Raw genomic sequence first — 13,531 nt, forward strand, 5'->3', positions numbered from 1 at the left:
CTCATTTACATGCAGTCATTTCGCAAACCCGTAGGCTTGCTTCGGGAGCTCTTTGGGAGCTGTATTACCCTGTGAAAGGACACTGGCTTTTATGAATATCAGAGGAGCCTCTTTACTCACTTATGAACTCGAGAATAAGCAGGTGGCAGAGTCTGAAGGAGTTAGGTGTGCAGTCTGCCAAGTTTATGTGCTGGTGGGGCGTCCCGCATTTTTAACACAATCCAAAATGTGCTGTGAGCTGGTCATAGCAAAGGAACTTGCCAATCGGACATCTGAAACGGCAGTTAACTTACACGGCCTTTTCCGTAAACCCAGAAAAATTTCACCACACACTGCGTAAGGCAGCTTGGCCTCATTACCTTTGACATATTCAAACTGATGATAAATTATGCATTTTATTTTTCCTTTTTTTTTTTTTCTCCGCTACTTTGGGAAGTCATGTGAAAACCACTCAAAGGGTCTTATCTGATGTGAGGCAGCACTGTCGGGCTCCCCGGGTGGAGGAAGACGTCAGCTGGCTGCTGCCTCGGCTCGTCATTTCAGCGCACCGCGCCACCGCGACGCTGACCGACTCGCATACGAGGGCTGAAGAGCAGTCGGGGAAAATTAAAATTTTAAAAACAAGCTAGCGGACGTTCGGCCGGTCAGTCGGCCCTCTAACGCGCCCTTCGAGCCGTCGGAACTGTCGCGACGCCCCACGGATAAATCCGTTAAACGCGCCACCCCTCGAACCGGTGCTTACTTCGCAGGCATAGGATTCGCTGAAACTTCACAGGGGGGGGGAAAGACACACTGCTGGACCGCCTCGTTTGAAGAGTCAAAACGTCAAGTCTCACAAGCATACTTGGTAGTCTGGTAATTAATTAATGTAAACAAATATTGGGGGAGGGGGGGGTGTCTCCCTGTCTCCCCTCAATCCTATGTGTATGGGGAGCTCAAAGAGGATGCTGGTGGCTGAATTGTTCATTATGGTGTTAAAATGGAGGAAAGGACAGCTCTTCTGAGTTGTATAAATGAAGAAGACAAAATCATTAATGAACTACCTGCCCAAGCACTAACCTTTTATAACACCTCACATTTAGTTTGTGTGGCTGGATTTTACCACAGTAACATTTGACTATCCATCAATTTTCTTAAACTGTTTATTCCTGGCCAGGGTGTAGGGTTAGGGTAAGGGTTGGGGCCTGGAACCTATCCCAGCATGCAGTGGGCAAGATGCAGGAATGCAGGCCCTCTGGAAAGGTCACCAATCCGTCGCATGGCCCACACCATTTACTCACACATTCATGCCTAATAGCTCACTGCATGTCTTTGGACTGTGGGAGGAAACCGGAGTACCCGGAGGAAACCCACGCGGACACGGGGAGAACATGCAAACTCCACACAGAAAGGCCCAGGCCAAGATTCAAACCAAGAACCTTCTTGCTGTGAGGCGACAGCGCTACTCACTGTACCACTCAACCGCCCAAAATGTTGCTATTTATAATATAATTAATTACTTCTCAGTTCATTAATAATGAAGACCTCTTTTAAATCGAAGGGAGGGGAGTATGTCTTTTTTACATTTTAAATTAAGGCAGTTTTTAAGGCAGTTTCCTTTGAGGGATCAATTGAATAGGTGTTGTTTGAGAAGATTCTTTCAAAAGGTCAAAATATATTTTTGTAAGGTTCCTAGGATTTTTACAGCTAATTCACTCGCTGTTTTAGATTGGATCCTCTCCCAGCTTGAAGATTTTACGCTGCCGTCACAGGCGCGCTGCTTAATATCCTTAATGAATAAGAGCGCGCCGACGAGGGGAAACGGATACCTGTCGCACACCTCGCTGAATAATTCATCCTCTGTCTGGGCAACCGGAGAGCCCGGCCGGATCACATGGTGCGCGGCGGCCGTGTCAGCTGGCCGCGCTCTCCTCTCTCACCGCGCCGCGGAGCGTGGAAACCGCGCGAGCGGAGCGAACAGGTGCTCACCGGAGGAGAAGGGTGAACACCTTCCCCCCCCGGGACAGAGAAATTAGCCGACTCAGCGCTCAGAATGAGCCACTCCCGAACAGGTGATAAAGCTGCAGGCCTACACTTCAGAGTGGGCCGTGTGGCTGAACTGGTGTGTATAACTGCGTAGAGACACTATTAGGCTATTTGGGCCATTCACAAGGAAACCTGACACCTAGAGACATTCTTCCACCAAACACTGTTATATCTTATTAAAGTTTATTTTGCTCGTTTAGTCATTGTTTTTTCATCCTACACCAAATCCCTGTAGCCTATATTTTACCCATTCAGCAATGCTGAAAATCCATTAGGCTATAAATCCTTTAAATGTCCTTTAAATCGTGAACAGACTTATGTAATATGATGCTCTAAATTATTCACTTTTCACGAATAGCTATTTATAGGTATACGAGTAGCACAACTTAAAACTGATATAATTTTCAGTTTGGCCTATCACTAGACTAGGCTATATAAAACAAATACCTGCGATACCAGAATAACATTAGCAAAAAGACAAACATTAATATTCATGAACAACTATATACAATGACAATATGTTTTAAAAAATATATATATTATACACCATGATTTCAGTTTCCTTTTCATCTTAATATTAATATTTGGCATGCAAACGAAAGAAGGTGCATATGCTTGGCCACAGTTCAAAGAGAAACCGAGCACCTCTATTATTTGTTTGCCTCAAAAAAAAAAAAATGCCTGAATAACTTACAAGATTGAAATTCCCCAAAAGAAAGATTCTTGGAAAGCCATAATCGTATGCGGCTTCCGGATCTTACAGATCAGCATCTTAATTTAGAACTCAGTCATTCTTTGGCAAAACTTTAAAGCCCTGGATCGCGATGCCTGCCAGCAACATCCACCCCTAAGGAAATTACAGCTCTTTACTTAAACGATCTCTTAGCGATCGAGCGAGGAACGTTAATCAGGCCATTTCGATGATGCGATCGATAATTCACCGGCAGGTTCAATTAAGGAGCCGTGAAATGACACTTTTGGCGGTGCTGGCGGACCGTGACGGCGGCCCATCGAAGCTACCCCCGACCCGTCGTTGTTGTCCTACAGACTTCCTTTCTGTCATTTATGGGGTGTAACGCCAGCACGCATGGCCAGGGTCCTGAATATTTCATTGGCTGAAGGAAACCGAAAGCCAGTCTCCACTGTGCTCACCACATTTGCGTTCAGGGGCATTCGGATCATCTAAATAACCCGCTGCCATCTCCTCGCAGCATTAACACGATATACCAATGGTAATCTTTTAAATAGATTAAGATACGCGCTAGGCAATTCCAAACGTGAGTAATTCTATGGGTTCGGGAGTTACAAGGGCCCTGATTGACAGGGGCCCTCAAATAAATTATGCTGTAATTGTGCAGGGGCTGGGTGGCCTGGGGTGGTGGGGCCCAATGTGAGATTTTTTCAATGGGTTCCAAAATCCCGGCAGTGTCCCTGCTTCTGTGATTAATTAATTCGTTATTATTATTATTATTTATTATTATTAGTTTGTTTGCTTGTTTAGTACACAATTGACTGCTATTCTATTAAAAAGGTCCCTTACAGTTGCCTTCATTTATTGTAGCACTTTGAACAGCCATTAAATAGCAGCATGAATAGGCCGGAATTTTTAAATGTATTTCTGTTAATCATATATTCATCAAGTTCTTCTATGCAATAGCTTGTCTTAAATTTATTTGTAATGGTCGTGTAAACATTTGGGTTTCATAAAATATACACGATTTCCTTCGAATGTTTTATGAATAATTAGTATATATATATATATATATACTCATTATTTATAAAATATTCGAAATATATATATATATATATATATATATATATATATATATATATATATATATATATATATATAATCAAAAATGGATTATTCAGATATGTAAATAATGTGCTGATTGGTTCGTTAGAACAGTGTACGCTGTTGCATATCCGGGTTAGCCCAAGGTCTTCAACAGAGAAGTCAGCAGTATAAAATTGTATACGTGATCTCAAAACACGAAAACTGTTCATTGCGTGAACAGATACCTATATGCCACGCAGCTCAATATATCCTAATTATCCAACGATTCCACTGCGCTCCACATTTATCCAGTTAATTCAACCATATAATCATTTTGTTTCTAATACCAGGAACCATTTGTCCTGTATCTGTAACATTTTTTTAAATGTTCTAATTCGATTTTTTCTCATTCTAAAATGTGTCTATAGGGAATGAATCGGCAGCTTTTTGGAAGGGGTGGTAATAGCTTCAGGTAGGCTACTTATGCCTATAGAATGGTCGACCCAGGAAGTTCAGAAGTGATCAATGGCTATGCCAGACTTTAACGGATTATGTGCAGAAAAAAATAAAAATAAAATAAAAGGGTCCATCAACGGTGTTTACGCACGGTATAGCTTTCCTGGCCATATGAAAATATGAAATACCAGTAGGCTACTACATGGTATACAGGTTAAAATGTTGTTATACAAATGTTGGAAACGAAGCGGGTTTATAATGGGTCATCCCGTGTCTTTTCCTTGTCTACTTGCGTGCATTACGCTTGCGCACTGCTGCCAACCCAGTTCCTCGCGCGCCGCTTGTAAGATGAGAAAAGTAGCAGGTGGGGGAGAGATGCAGAGAGCCTCGTTTGGAAATAGCTCACACTGACCGCAGCCAGAGCCAGAGAGCAGACCTAACCCCATGCCCAGGGCTACCTGCCTGCACGGTGCGCGCAAGCAAGATGATGACCATGAACAGCAAGCAGCATTTCCCCATGCACCCCGCGCTACACGAGCACAAATACCCGGGGCTGCACTCCAGCTCGGAGGCGATGCGCAGAGTCTGCCTGCCGGCCCCACAGGTATGCGTCCGGAGTAGGCTTATCGTGGCGCGAGCTCGCGAAGAATATCGGTTTGTGTGATTTGTGCCGTCGATGGAGCAACATTTGTTCACACTTACTCTCTCTATCTCTCTCTCTCCCGTTCTCCCTCCCTCCGTTCTCTCTCTTACTCCCTTCGTCAGCTCTCTCTCTCACTCCCTTCGTCCGCTCTCTCTCTCTCTCTCCCTCTCTCTCTCTCTCTCTCTCTCTCTCAAAGCCTTCGCGCTTTCGTATTAATTTTTATGACCTGTACTCCGAGGAGGGTTCTCTCCGTGCTCGAAAATGTTTTTTAATCCTGAGTTGACAGAATTCCCCACTGACTCCAGCATGCGCGTTCTTCCTTGCAGCTCCAGGGCAATATATTCGGAGGCTTTGATGAGAGTCTGCTGGCCCGCGCTGAAGCTTTGGCGGCTGTTGACATTGTCTCTCACGGAAAGAGCCATCATTTTAAGCCCGACGTGACCTACCATACCATGAGCAGTGTCCCCTGCACCTCTACCTCCTCCACAGTGCCCATATCTCACCCTTCAACTTTGACCTCCCATCACCTCCATCAAGGCTTGGAAGGAGATCTCCTGGACCACATCTCCTCAAGTCTGTCGGTGAGCGGGATGGGAGCCCCGGATCCACCCGTGATGACAACTCAAACCCACCAGCATCACCTTCAGACCATGGGTCACCTTCACCAAGCCGTGAGCATGGGTCATCCGCACTCTCTGTCCGCGCCCAACGGGATGGCTTGCATCAACAGCGTAGAATCAGACCCACGAGAGCTGGAAGCGTTTGCCGAACGGTTTAAACAAAGGCGAATCAAGCTTGGCGTCACGCAGGCAGACGTTGGCTCTGCTCTCGCCAACCTGAAGATACCCGGCGTGGGTTCGCTTAGTCAGAGCACCATCTGCAGGTTCGAGTCCCTTACGCTGTCGCACAATAACATGATTGCTCTCAAACCCGTCCTTCAAGCTTGGCTGGAGGAAGCCGAGGCGGAATTTCGAGAGAAAAACAACAAGCCGGACTTTTTCAATGGCAACGAAAGGAAGCGAAAACGTACTTCAATCGCTGCGCCAGAAAAGCGCTCTTTGGAGGCGTATTTTGCAATCCAGCCGCGTCCTTCCTCGGAAAAAATCGCCGCCATCGCTGAGAAGCTGGATCTGAAAAAGAACGTGGTTCGCGTTTGGTTTTGTAACCAAAGACAGAAACAAAAACGGATGAAATACTCAGCAGTGCACTAGTAGCCTATACAATATCTGTTTACATTTTCAATAATATAGCAGGGATTTACACAGGTCTTGTCTCTTTATACAGGATTTGAAATGTACAGTACACTTTGGATGGATTATTTATTGAGACTTTGTTAAAAATTGCTTATCTTATAGCACTTTTTCCACCATTTAGCACATAAAGGTACTTGTTTAACTTCATCGTAATAGCCTATGTATCGTAAAGCAAGGTAAACCACGTGTCACTTTGAATAAGTTTGTTGTCTCCATGTTCTTGATTGTATTTTCTCCGAACTGAAATACTGTATTGTATTATCATATTTATATTTCGTACTATATAAATGTCCATTTAAATGTATTTGACTAATACAATACCGTTCACTGTGCTACGGCGGATGAAATCGTTTTTATGAATTTCTGAATCTTTCACGGAAAGAAAAAAAAAAGGCTGGTCCTGAATCGAGTACACGGAGCGTCTTAAGAGTCTAAGTGCATGTCTGGTCTGGCTGGATCTGATTAAGAATTTCTGATTCAGGACCATGGACAGGTCACTTCAACTGTACGATTACGACTCGATGAAAAAGGCTAAGGCATGTAGCCTACATTATTAAACGATTCACACCGTGATTATAGTACAGAGGGGAAAAAAAAACTATTGACTGCCCACTTCTGAGTGGAGTGAAGCTTTTTGGTAAACAGTAAAGCATTTTATAGATTTTAAGCTATAATGCGACCAGGATGACTGAGTTGCCTATTATAGAAAACTCAACAAGCGACACCGAAACTTTAAACACTTAGTTCACACATAGTTTCACCCATGTGTTATGTTTTCGTTGATGTACACTGGATAATACTATGAAAGCACAATGAAAAAATGAAAATTCCCATTTCCACGTTTCAATTTCGCTTGATCAAGTGTATGAATTTGAGCCTCAATTAATAAATTAATATTTTTTTAAAAAGGTCATCAGTTCTTTTGTCTTTATTAACAGCAACAATTGTTTATTATTATTATTATTATTATTATTGTCAACATGTGTTACTGCATTGCTCGTTATTCATCCCATTTCCACTTATTAGAAGCAAATAAACATTCACACGATATTTATGCTCGATTTTTCGCCTTTGTTATGAAAACGACATGGGCGTAAGTTGCCGATGTCTACCTAAGTCATGCAGAAGTCAACAGAGAAGCACCAAAATCATTGTAATGCCGCGTGTTTCCCAGAAAACCGAAGCGTATATTATTTATGAGCGCTCCGAGCGTTATTACTATTAAAAAATTAATGACGCCAGTAAAAAAAAAATTCTGCATAGGCTACTTATCCAACCGTTTCAAAAAAATCTGATCGCGTAAAAGTTAAAAATTAAAGACAGGCTGGATCATACGTATCTGAACGGAAATAATTTAAGCTCGGGGCTCGTTCCAGAGTCTATTTAATCAGCACCACCTAGTTCATATTCCCTCCTTGAATAATGAATTCGTGAATGCAATTGCGTGATATTGTGCCGTTTGAAATTATTAAATCATGGCGATGCAATATTAATCGTAGGCTATATTGGTATAAAACGGGACACTGAGACGTTCAAACCGCAGACGCGAATGTGCATTTAAGACTCGTGGGATGACAGCGGCTTTTATAATTTCAGGTAGGCTAAGATATAACAATTATTTGTGCAGGGTTTTTTTCAGCTGTCCCTGCTTACTTCAAAGTCACATAGCCTATTATTCTCAATGGCATTTCGACTGTTGGCTATATCTTTTTAGTTATGACGTTATAAAAAATCTGCAGGTAAACGTTCATGTGAAATTTTCAATATGGTAGGCTTATTGTCTGCTACAGGTATGCTACATTTGTAGTAGGCCATTGGTGCTGGATATTTTTCACGCAATGCCTATTTTTTAGTTAGGCTATATTATTTTATTATTATTTTTAAAAATAATTCAGTTTAATAAGGCATGAATTGTAGGCCTTATTTACCACATTTTTAAGAAGACGCTCCAAATTGTCCACTTTCAGTTAAAGTGAAATTAAACGTCGTCGTCACGCCATAGCATGTGTTGACCAATAGACCCGTATCAACTCTGTCCGCCTATTAACAGTGCACGTAGAAAGAAATGATTTGTTTATCTGTCAATTTGTGTGATGGCCTTGTTTGGATTTTGATGTATTTGAATATAACAACAGAACTATCTGAGTAGCATATTTTAATGGGTAGCCTATACAGAACTAGGTCACTGATCAGGCTAAATTTAAAATTTTGACTGACTAACAACAGTAATGATCCATTTACATATGAGATAGCCTACGTTTACTTTTTCCGAATATAAAAGGTTACAACTAAATTTCAAATCATGCTGATTCATGCGTAGGTACTTGCGTAATGTAGACTAGCCTACAGTCTTACTTCCAGTTTGACTATTGATAATAATCTTTGTATTCTAACAGTTTAATTATCATAATTCGATAAATAGATAAATATAAATAGTGTAATCTTGAGACATCCATTCTGTAAGATTTGAAATTAAGTCATTGACCTGTTGAATCTAACAACCGAACGGCTCTCAATCGGTAGACAAATAAAATTGTAGGCTACCTTAACTGAAAACCAAATGTAAAAAAAAAAAAAAAAAAAAACCTAGCCTAAGCAATGAAAGTTCCCAGTTGCTTCTTAAAATATTCAGTATTTCGAATATTGCCGGAAATGTCAACACATAAAATGGTAGCTTTTCGAGTGATCCTTTTCTGACGCCATATAGCCTACAGTCCCATATAAGGTTCCACTGAAACGCAGTCAGTACAAAGAGGTTAAAACAGATATATCTTATTTTGTGTTTAGGCTTTACTGCATACCAATTGATTTCACTAGCTGGATTTCCGTGATCATTACGAAAAGTAGGTAAATGCTATATTTAAAAATGATTTATGAGGGCTTGCACTGTATTAGACTGTATAAACTTGGTGTAATACTGTTATGCTATTTGTAACCCACAGTTTAAAGCGTTTCTGGTGAGATTGCCGTTTAGAAATGCTTTCAATTTCGCGTGAGAGACGTGCTGATGGATCATTTAAGGACAAGGACAGCGGAAACTGAGCTGACGGACTTAAGCCAATTTTAGGCAGCCTTGACGCAATGCATAATCTATTGCCTTAACGTCAGAATCGCTAACTCCGTTTATCAAGTCTCACGTAGCTCAGTTAATGACTAGGGCATTTAGGTTATAGTTGAACGAGAAACTGAAGAGAGAATTTCTGAAAATAGATTAAAAACCATACTAAAATAAACCTATATGTTTTAAGACAAGTGGACTTTATGGGTTTTTTTTTTTTTTTTTTTGAAGATTTCATACGTTGGTTAATTAAAATCAAAGGCAGATTACTTCCTAAAATGACGAACGCCTTGATTTATTGCAGATGAAAATAAAACATTTTCTCCCAAAATTACTTCCGGAACATTTTTGTTCTTAACTCGCCCAAAAACATTTTTTTTGGGAAATACTTTCCGCAAAGGTTACCATATTGCTCCATTCCTAACGGACGTGTTTGAGGACTGAATTGCACATGTACAAACCTGAAATGCCTACAGTAACCGCATTGCCAATTGAATTATTGACCGTGTTAAGCCTAAATTTATCAAGCGTCATATTGATGGCGACTCTCGCCTAATAACAGGTCATAGTGCTGAAATAACAAAATAACGGTCTTCGCTTGGTTCCTAAGAGCACCTCCTGAATGATTGTTAAACAATTATTTAATTGCGATATTGATATTCGTTTTGTTTATTCACAAAATATCCATATCAAAAACTGCATTTGGGTAGAATGGAGACTACATTAGGAGGCTACTTATCGTAAACTCTCCGTCCACGCTCCTCATTTGACGCCTGAACATATCAAAAATTTATAGCGATTACTGATGTAGGCTTACAAGACGTCAAAGCCATTAGCCCCCTCCCCCAGAGCTCTAGTAAGAATATTGTATTAAACTTTTAACCCAGAGTTAAGAGTGGAAAGCGATAAGATTTAATCGGAGTTCATTATTCATGAGACTCATTGCATGTTTTTTTTTTTTTTAAAGGAATTATTCTTAAAATAAAAGGAGAGAGAGAGAGAGAGAGAGAGAGAGATGCATCTATTCCCGTTCAGAATTATGTCTGTTCAGTTTTTAAATGGACCATTAATCAACATGTAAGCTGACCGCGCGGTGATTCAACATTAAAATATAAAATATATATTAGAAACATTAAAAGCCCTCGTGCTATGTTCTCCCCTGCAGAAGCTTCAGATGCACCCACAAGATGAAATGTTTTGGGTTTTTTTTTTCTCACAGGAGCATCACCATGTTGAGCGCATCGTTCTGCTGAAAGGGAAGAGCACTGCCCATAAATAATTCCCTTTGAAGTTAAATATGATTAAAGCGTGATTAAGAGCACACAATTGGTTTAGGTTAACATGCAGACTTCCACGGGGAAAGCAAATACGGGTAAGGGAGGGGGGTTCCGTTTCCTGGTCAGTGTATCTAAATAGATTATGTGGATTTAAACTACGAAAAAGTTGTGCCGTTGAATGGGAATTTAAATGTATGTATTTATTTAGTAACAATCACACAAGCTGCATTCTCTGGGTCTTAAAAATTGGTATGGAATCAGTCTGAAATAAGCAATAAATAAATAAATAAATTAATTAATTAATAAATACTTCTCCCATGTTCTTTGCCAACGTTTGTGTCGATCAAATATTTTATTTTTTTGAAAAGGAGATGCAATTCTCCGCATTCATTATTATTATTATTGAATGAATTCAACAATTAATGATAATAATGGATACAGATATCTCCTTGGATCTCCTTTTCAAAAAAGAAAACCTTTGATAGATTATTTATTTATTTATTTATTCATACAGTGGGTGGGGGGAACACAGGCAGTCGAATCCCAGCCACATGGAATCACATTTCTGCGGGGTGACAGGTGGGTGACCAATGGACACCGAGTACAGGTTTTCCGTTCTTTATTCTAATATTCCGCGTTCCCCCCTCATCCCCTGTTCCAGTGAGATGAAAGAAGCACACAACCAAACAACCTACGTACTATATACTCCCCCCAGCAGGAGGGGAGGAAATGGCATTATTCAGGCTATTAATTCAAAACAATAGATGTGGCTTTGAGATTGACAGAACCTCAGAAAGCAGCTTGGTATGATTAAACACAGCGCTGATATGCTGCGATGGCTGCTTTGTGGACACAGAAGTTCTTTCATCACGCGACACCTCTCCGTCCCCATCCTGGCAGACGAAATTCGCAGCGCTTTGCCGCAGCTGGTTTCAAAACCAACATCCGGGCGAAGCGCAACAGACCGCGTTAGCCCCCTCACCTCCTCCGGTAGACACCCTGACTGACAGGGGGTGACCTAACTGCCTTGCCGTTCGAAGTCACGCCATTAGAAGAGAATCGTTCCTTTAAGGTCAGCTAGGCCTGCTTTCTTTGTTGGCGTTGCGCTGGGTCCACACATTCCCTTACACTGATTCACCGTGAAGGAGACTGTCACTGAAGTTCAAAATATGTGTGTTCACTGCACACAGCGCGTCCGTTAAAATGTGATTTTTTTAAAAACGGAAGTGCCACGCGGCGTCCCTTTACAGGATCCCATCCCTAGTCTTCAGGAAATTTCAGCCCGGTTGTTCCCACGAAAATCCCTGGCGCTGACACATAAAATAACCAACTGGGTAAAGCGGGGGCCCCGGCAGACCGGCACCCACAGAAAATCTATATAAACCGAAATCGATATTCAAAGATCAGTCAGAAAGTTGCAGGACCGAGGATTAAAAAAAAAACAAAAAAAAAAAAAAACACCTGAGAACTTGAACGTGGTTGCAGGATATCTTCTCGGGGAGTGCAGAAGGTGTGAATAATTAATTATGTTAATATACCGACTGATAGCGTCATACGCTTGCAGTGAGGTCAGTGGAGACAAAGTTTCTATCCCAGTTTTTCTCTGTTTCTATCCCAAACGGCCAATCTTGCTAATATTACACATAGACTGAATACAAAAGAAGAAAAAAAACGTATACAAATCTTAAAACAGAAAGAAATAAATAAAGCAGCGGTTTGAAATACATTCATGTGCTCAATATCTTTTCAGGGCCAACGTAGTACATGCGCAGCATAAAACTTAATGTATATGACACAATGAAAGATCATGCAAATTTGGATCATATCTCTCTTATTAGCATTACTGTGAAGTGAGAAACTAAAATAAAATAAAAATAAAACCACTTTCACACAGCATGATATATTTTAAAGGATTTCGCTCAAAGACTGTTGAAGTGAACTGAGACGTTCAGGCAGGTACCGAGAAAGCAAAGTTTGCTTGAGAAGTTTCTGCGACGGAAACGGGTCGTGACAGAATGGGAATGAGAGCGCAGTTTAATTGCTGCAGACTGCCTTCCGGACGGTGTACTGTCTCGTTCCGTCCTCCTGGGCAGGAAGCGTGTTCTAGCTCTGGGAAGTAAAAACTGGGGTGGTGGGTGGTTGGGGTTTGCAGTTTGGCAGTGAGGGGGAGGGGAGACAGCAGAACCAAGTCATCGCCCCCTCTATTATTCATAAAATGCCAGCAGCAAAAAACGGAGAATATGACCAAAATGGAGTCGGTTGGGTCCCACGCTGAATTTTATTAGTCTCCTCCTATTACCGTCACCCAGGAAACCTTTTCAACCGTCACCCGCGAAGATGTTCCCTAACATGTCGCCCGACCACTAGGAAGTCACACCCACAAACTTTCCTTTTAAAGATGTGACCGCCACTCAGCTTTTTTCACTATCGCTCGCCCTGAGCTGACGCTCAAACAAAAGGAGCTGCAAAATGTCAGACAGCAACTTTCTGGCGGCTCTAATTAGACCCATTGAAGAGTAAGGTTTTTCTTCCGTTTTTGTTAAATCCAAAGTCTGTTCTGGAACTCGGGTTCTTTCAATTGCCAGTAGTGGGTGTTATGTCAGCATTAAAATGTTCAGTTAAGCATCCTAACCACATGTCTGTGATCTTAAAAGGTCAAGCACAACATCGTGTTGAACTTTGTTTCACACGCGAAATATTAATAAACTTCTTTTTAAATAAACTTAGGGTCCTAGAGTGAGGGTTCATTCATTGTCACCCACCAAACATTTTGACGTTGGTTATCCATCTAATCAACAGCAGTCATGAAGGTCAGTATGACGTCGATTAGTGGGACAGAAATGAGTTATTTGAGGTAATTCAATGAGTATGAAACAATGATCTATTATATGCAACAACAAAAAAGAAAATGTGCATGACTAGCTGCTTCATGTGTCATGACTAGACATCAATCAGCCTTGTAGCCATGCAGGTCAACAAATTGTTTGTAAGGGGGGGGGGGGGCAGTGTGACCCCCCCCCCCCCCCCCCCCCCCCCCCCCCC

At 41.5% G+C, this 13,531-nt stretch overlaps 1 protein-coding gene across 1 annotated transcript; it reads left to right on the forward strand.

The window, feature by feature from the left end:
* The first annotated feature begins 4,603 nt into the window (after nucleotides 1-4,603).
* On the forward strand, nucleotides 4,604-6,979 carry LOC118236356 (POU domain, class 4, transcription factor 3-like). Its single transcript, XM_035434649.1, has 2 exons — nucleotides 4,604-4,862; nucleotides 5,228-6,979. Exons 1-2 carry the CDS (start codon nucleotides 4,743-4,745, stop codon nucleotides 6,110-6,112), a joined length of 1,005 nt encoding a protein of 334 aa, XP_035290540.1. The 5' UTR covers nucleotides 4,604-4,742; the 3' UTR covers nucleotides 6,113-6,979.
* The last annotated feature ends 6,552 nt before the right edge of the window (nucleotides 6,980-13,531 follow it).

Source organism: Anguilla anguilla, chromosome 9 (assembly GCF_013347855.1).
Source record: "Anguilla anguilla isolate fAngAng1 chromosome 9, fAngAng1.pri, whole genome shotgun sequence".
In the NCBI taxonomy this organism is placed as follows: domain Eukaryota; kingdom Metazoa; phylum Chordata; class Actinopteri; order Anguilliformes; family Anguillidae; genus Anguilla; species Anguilla anguilla.

Coding starts and splice junctions, on each gene's coding strand:
- LOC118236356 (XM_035434649.1), top strand. CDS start 4,743: ATGATGACCATGAACAGCAAGCAGCATTTCCCCATGCACCCCGCGCTA. Junction 4,863..5,227: donor TCTGCCTGCCGGCCCCACAG/GTATGCGTCCGG, acceptor TCTTCCTTGCAG/CTCCAGGGCAATATATTCGG.